General features: G+C 39.0%; 1 protein-coding gene and 1 pseudogene across 1 annotated transcript; one reads left to right on the plus strand and one right to left on the minus strand.

The window, feature by feature from the left end:
* Positions 1 to 566: 566 nt before the first annotated feature.
* On the minus strand, positions 567 to 1,472 carry LOC143575839 (protein BPS1, chloroplastic-like; annotated as a pseudogene).
* Positions 1,473 to 3,055: 1,583 nt separating this feature from the next.
* On the plus strand, positions 3,056 to 3,907 carry LOC143575840 (uncharacterized). The gene has a single exon (XM_077060105.1). The coding sequence runs from the start codon at positions 3,056 to 3,058 to the stop codon at positions 3,905 to 3,907; it is 852 nt and encodes a 283-aa protein (XP_076916220.1).
* Positions 3,908 to 7,203: the final 3,296 nt, after the last annotated feature.

Consider the following 7,203-nt stretch of genomic DNA (forward strand, 5'->3'; position numbering starts at 1 on the left):
TCGCTTTTATTTATTTTATATGTTTAAATATGAAGTTTTAAACATGTAATTCTTCTATCGTTATACTTGTGTCGCTTTAAAAGAGTGTTATATTGTTATAAATTCTTTTTAGGTTTAGTCTTGGTATCATTGCGAACGCTTCGAATAAACGTCCACTAGCACTTCAACACGCCAGGTTTTACTAAACCAATAAACAGTGTTTTAAATATGTTTGTTTTTTTATCATACACTATACGGGTGGTGCTACTCTTCTGGGTGCTAAATTATTTTTTGGTTAGTGTCGGTGCATAATGAACTTAACAAATACCGACCTAATTTTTCGTTTTGATCATAAACTTTACGTATATTGATCCTTTGGGCATTTACGAAATTACTTTATGGATATAGTGTGGATACCCTAACGAAGTTGACCGATATTAAAACGCTTCGAATCCAAGTAGGTGCGTCGCCTCAACGTGACGGTAATCGTATATTATTAAGAATGATACATACATGTTACATTTCACACATAAATAGTTTTAAGCAATGTATTATTACAACAATTTTCAATCGAAATAAAGTCATGACTAATTATTTTTCCTTCTAAGTTTCTCAAGCACTTCATTTCTTGCAGCCATTACACTTTCAAAAACACCTTCTTCTTCCTCTTTTAAACCTATCAATCCGTTTCTAACCACTTCCAATCTTCTCTTCAATTCCATTTCACCATCCGAATCACCAATTCCACTTGAAATAATCAAACTAACACTCATTCACTCCTTCAATTTCCTTCACAAACCCCCTTCCTTCATAAATTTCTTCCTGAAGACTGAATCCAAAGCCATCAACGACGAATCCACGAACACCATGTTTCCCGTTATCGCCATGATCGGCTCGGCTCCACTCGTTAATCCGGATAACACCACCCCACACACCCAATATCCAGTACTTTTCAAAACCATCATAGCTTCATGAAATATCCATTCTTTCTCATTCGAATTCCGGCCTACGTCCCCTTCACCAGCTTTGAACTCCATGATGGAATGATCATGTTTCTTGATCTTTTTCGTTCGTTCAATACCAAGAGCTGGAGATCTTTCCATGAGACTTAAAGCATGCGTAAGCGAAACCCGAGCTTGGTTCACATGTGAAATACAAGAATTGATAGAATTGAGAAGGTCTAATAATTTAATGGTGTAATCAAGATACTCATCAATGGAACCATCCTCCCAACTTGTAACCGGGTAATCTATATCCACCAGTAACTTTGCAAAAGCTTTGTTAATCATGGGCACCATTTTGAAACATTGGTGGATCCATGTTAATGACAAGAATTGTGATCCAACTCCAAGTTTCAAACTTTCCAATGCGCGGTTTAGGTTTTCGGATACTAGTGAACGGAAAGCTTGTAAATAAGCCGAATTCGCTTCGGACATATGGTGGTGGTGGCGGTGATGATGGGAGAATCCAAGTTTGTTTAATTTGAGAATCATTTGGTTTGTGTATATGGTGAGTTACGTGGTGGTTTGAGGTTTATATAGAAAGATGGGTTAGTGGTATTGTGTTTGACAACACTTGTTTAGTTTAGTTGTTTTTATGAGTAGAAACCAGGAAGCTTGATGATGAGACTAGGAACATGTTTGACTCTTTGATAAGGTCAAATGTTGTTATCTTGTTGGAAGCTTGAAGTTTAATATGACACGTTTTTGGCGACCATTGGATGGGGTTGCTTGCTTATTACTCATACGCGCACTTACAAATACTTGGAGGTTGGAACCTCTTAATTTTATTTATAAAAATTGAGTTAACTTAGCTATATAAATATAATCAAATAGAAACAGAAAGGCAAAACTAAACGTACCTTTCTCTCTTTGATATTACTTGGCATACCCCACAACCACTCTCTTTGATATTACTTGGCATACCCCACAACCACTCCCCCCCCCCCCCCCACCCCACCCCACACACCACACACACTCTTTAAAAAAACACATAACTTTGTATGCCTTGATGGTGTGCTTCTTCTTATATTATTATTAAACTAATTTTTAATGGTTTCACATTGTTTTTAATATAAAAACTATTTCTTCTGTGTTAATAATATGGAGTACAAATGATCACACCTCTGACTTTTTGTCCAACTAAACCTTCCTTTTGAAATATAAAAAGCATTCTTATGTTAAAATATTAATTGTCTCATTAACATTATTTTATTCTTAACTCATAAAAGTAATTTCACTATTTCCTTCTCAATTTATTATTCCCTCCGTCTCATTTTAGATGTCATGGGACCCACATCACACAATTTAAGAAATATTTTAGTTTTTTTATTTTCTAAGGTGTAAAATGACAATAATCTTCTTAACTTATTTGGCTAAAATCCATTTTGTTTTACATGACACCAACCATTTGCTGCCTACTTTTTGCCGCCACATTTTCATAGAACCAACAATTATACTTTTACTTGTATTGTTCAAAATATTTGAATCCTTTACATTTTCACTAAATTTAAATTGCCGCCTACTTTTTGCCTTCTGTTTGAAACACCCATAATAAAGTGTTTGAATCCTTTCATTTTCACTAATTTTCTTTATTCCATTAAACTATGGAACACTCAATAAACCCACGTAAAAAAACAAACTTGACCAATGAGCAACGACAATCCATTTACCAAATGTTATTCCAACAAAGTGTCAATGGAGGATTGAAAAGTGAATTCATAAGGGATGTGGCGACACTCTACTCTGTATCTACCCGGACTATAAGTCGCATTTGGCATGACGCTAAACTTCAACTTCAACTTCAACTTCAACTTCAACATGGATCAGTTGTTGATGTATCTTTGAAAAGGGCTAATGTAATTAGACGAAAAAGGATACAAATCGATTTTACTCATGTCTCACAAATCCCGCTATGTCGTCGAACAAATATTCGGTCTCTAGCAAAAGCAATAAACGTTTCAAAATCAACAATGCATAGAAGAATTAAAGAATGAGCTTTAAGACCACACACAAATGCGATAAAGCCGGATTTAACCGATCAGAATAAGAAAGCAAGGTTAGAGTTTTGTTTATCAATGATTACTCGATCTTTGTCAAGTGCTAGTCCGACATTATATAATATGTTTAATGTGATTCACATAGATGAAAAATGGTTTTATATGTCAAAACCATCCAAACGTTACTACCTTGTTCCCAACGAGGATGAGCCGTTAAGAACATGTAAATCAAAAAAGTTTATCACAAAAGTAATGTTTCTAGCCACCGTTGCACTGCCAAGATACGATGCATCGGGTAATGAAGTGTTTTCGGGAAAGATCGGTATATTCCCGTTCACAACTTTGGAACCTGCAAAACGGTCGAGTAAGAATCATGTTGCGGGAACGTTAGTAACAAAACCTATCTTATCAGTGACTAAAGAAGTAACAAGGTCTTGGTTAATCGAGAAAGTACTACCGGCTATTAGATCTACATGGCCAAGAGATCACACGGGTCCAATTTTCATTCAACAAGACAATGCAAAGCCTCATATTGATGTCAATGACACGGAGTTCATGCACGAGGCATCTAAAGATGGGTTTGATATCCGACTATATTTTCAACCTCCAAACAGTCCAGATTTAAATGTGTTAGACCTGGGCTTTTTTCGGGCGATTCAATCTCTTCAGGAACAAGAGGTTTTAGGATCAATCGATGAATTGGTTAGTGCTGTTAAAACGTCTTCTGAAAGAATGCCATCACATGAGCTTAACAAAGTGTTTTTAACATTACAAACATGCATGAAAGAGATCATGAAAGTTCGAGGTTGCAATAATTATAAAACACCGCATGTCGGCAAAGGTAAGTTAGAACGACAAGGGAATTTACCACTACAAATCGAGTGTGACGAAAACTTGATATATGAAGTCCTTTCATATTTGGGTCAGTAAAGGGTCCTATTTAGAGCTTCATGTCTTTTTTGTTTGTTGGTGGCAATGAAGAAAAACAGATCTTCATATTTACTCTAGCTTCATATTCTTAAGGAAAAAGAAAGAAAAGTTTTGGACAGTAGTAAAATGAAGGCTCTGTTAATTAAAATGTCTTTGACTTTTATATACCACTTAGATTAAATATTTGTATGTAATATTAAGGGTAAAATTGGAAATTGCATTTCTATTTTTGAAAATGAACATTTAAATTGGGACAACAAACAATGAAAAGATGGACATTTAAAATGGGACGGAAGGAGTAATAGACAATATGAAATTTGCTATAAAAAATATAAACTCTCCCTGGAACTATTAAAAAATACTCTCTAGAAAATAAAAGAGTAATAGAAAAAAATTAAAAAATAATAATAATAATAAATTGTTTATTTTAACTAAATAATTCTTTTTTTTATTTAATAAAAATAAAATAAATATCATTTTAAAAAAATTAATCAAATAAAATCTAGAGAAAAAGTGTTTTAAAAATAATAATAATAACAAACAAAATGACAAATAAGTAAAAAAAGGTGTTTGAATCGTATAAGTATAAAACTTGAGAAAGGGAGTATCGGTAAAAATGAGTGAAAGAAAATGTGTTCATCCCAAGTATATATATTTAGTTATCTGTAATTAACTAATTAAGTCTTTTGTTTTTATTCCTTTAGTTGGCTACAAGTTATTTGAATAAAGCTTCAAATGTAATAGTTATGTTTTGGATTCCATATCATCGAATTTTAATCCTTTAGTTTCACAATCTGTTTCGTATATATACCTTGTAAGGAGGTTTTGTAAATTACTCTCTCGTCTCTTTGAAAGTGTCCAGATTTTTTTTTTAGTTTGTTCCATTATAAATGTTCACTTTCAAAATTTATTAACTAATATTCAAGTTTACCCTTACACAAATCAATCATTCAAACTTTCTTAAATTTTGTCTTTTTATATATGCCAAAGGTATTATAGTCATTTGTTAAGAAAAAAGTACAATCATTTAAACTTTCTTAAATTTTGTGTTTTTCAAACTATGACACTTGTAAAGGGACCGGGGGGGAGTATAAAATATGATTGGGAGTGGTTGTGAGTATTTGAGACAAAAATGTTATGTGAAAAAGATAAATTTGAAAATATATTATTCATATCGTATAATTTTTTAATATATTCTAAAAGTAATTATGGGTGAATGAAAGAAAGTTGTGTGTTTTATAGAGTATTATGAGATGGATATGTTTCCTTCCAATTTGAAAGGAAAAGAAGAGAGAAAAGGAAAAAAGAAAAGAAATGGAAAGAAAAAGAAATGAAAGGAATCATTTTCCTTACGACATTAATTTATTATGTATGGCTTATTTTATTATATGGACTAATACAATATTATTGGGCTGAGGGGGTTTTGTGGAGGTAACCCTAACTGGGCTAGGCCCATTAGGGTACCATGATGGTGGCCATGAGGCTTCCTATATAAGGAGGTCTCCACCTCCTTATTAAGGGTTGTTGTTCTCAATAAGAGCCACCACCATAACCATTTTTGTGTCTGTAAACAAGAGATCCTCGAGATTTCTTAGCAGTCACCTCCACACCCCCAAAAACCATTGCAGATCTCAAGCTACCGGAGAAGAATATCGAGTCGTGGTTCATTCATCTCGAAGACCGGGGAACATCGTCATGGATCAGGTCAGATTCATTTCATGTTTCTTCATTGGCGCCATCCGTGGGACCGGCAACGAACCACACCTCAATCTTCTCGGTTTCATGTCCAGATCTGTGTTTCTGGAGTGACGGAGGTCAGATCTGGTTCTAATTCCTTCGCAGATCTAGAATCAGATCTGGTTCTAACTCTTATACAACAATATGATGATTTGGGATGACTCATTTGAAGAAAGCATGACACACTCCAGCTTTTAATCATCCCCAAAAAATTTTGCCTTTATGTGATGAAAAAAGAGTACCCAACACACGCATATCGGTGCTCTTCCATCACCACCGGAGCAACTAAAGTTAACAGTCTCGGAAAAACTCCGCCACCGCGGAAATATCCATGCTCCGCCGTGAGGCATGCGCGCCAGCGGAAACCACCATGCGGGTCGGAAGACGACTCCATGCCTTCGGTTTTACGCAGAAGACTCCGCCTCAATGCATGCGCGCCCGTGAGTAACCGCTCCGCCGCCATGCATGCGCACCGCGGATCAAAACCCCATGCGGGTTGGAAGACGACCCCATGCGGGTCAAAAATAGTACAATATGAGCTTGGAAGACGACACCATTCATGGGCGCCGTGCTCCGACATAACAAACTCTGACCAAGGCGGGTCACCTGCAAGCTCCGCAGGTAAGCACCCGACCACCATTCATGTGCGCCGATGGGTTTCAACAATACGTCACCATGCATGCGAGCTAAGGATCATCGCGTCACCGTGCATGCATGTGTGTCCCGCTGATCAACTCTACGCCGCCATGCGTGCGCTTCCGCAGATGAACAATCCGCCGCCATGCATGCGCGCCATGCACATGTTGCACTCCACCGACATGCTTGCGCGCCGCTGCTGATAGTGCACTACGCCTTCATACATCATGCGTGCAGCCGCGGATCAACACTCCACCACCTGTGGAAGACTTCGCCACAATGCATGCATGCGTCCCCGCGGATGAGCATTCCACCATCATGCATGCGCGGGCCGCGGATAATGCACTACCCCGCCATGCATGCATGCAGCCGCGGATCAACTCCCCGCCATGCATGCGCGCTCAACTCTCCGCCACAGCGGGTTGCATGCGCGCTCCCGGCGATTACTCTCCGCCATAGTGGGTTGCATGCGCGCTCCCGGCGATTACACTCCGCCACAGCGGGTTGCATGCGCGCTCCCGGCGATTACACTCCGCCACAGCGGGTTGCATGCGCGCTCCCGGCGATTACACTCCGCCACAGCGGGTTGCATGCGCGCTCCCGGCGATTACTCTCCGCCATAGCGGGTCGCATGCGAGCTCCCGGCGATTACTCTCCGCCATAGCGGGTCGCATGCGCGCTCCCGGCGATTACTCTCCGCCACAGCGGGTTGCATGCGCGCTCCCGGCGATTACACTCCGCCACAGCGGGTTGCATGCGCGCTCCCGGCGATTACACTCCGCCACAGCGGGTCGCATGCGCGCTCCCGGCGATTACTCTCCGCCACAGCGGGTCGCATGCGCGCTCCCGGCGATTACTCTCCGCCACAGCGGGTCGCATGCGCGCTCCCGGCGATTACTCTCCGCATGTCAACTTCAATCAAC

The sequence above is a fragment of the Bidens hawaiensis genome, unplaced genomic scaffold (assembly GCF_021521415.1).
Source record: "Bidens hawaiensis isolate Kalapana, Puna unplaced genomic scaffold, B.hawaiensis_p1.1 tig00027762_1, whole genome shotgun sequence".
NCBI classification, from domain to species: Eukaryota; Viridiplantae; Streptophyta; class Magnoliopsida; order Asterales; family Asteraceae; genus Bidens; species Bidens hawaiensis.

Excerpts from the sequence above, each read along its gene's own strand:
- LOC143575840 (XM_077060105.1), top strand. The coding sequence starts at position 3,056 with ATGATTACTCGATCTTTGTCAAGTGCTAGTCCGACATTATATAATATG.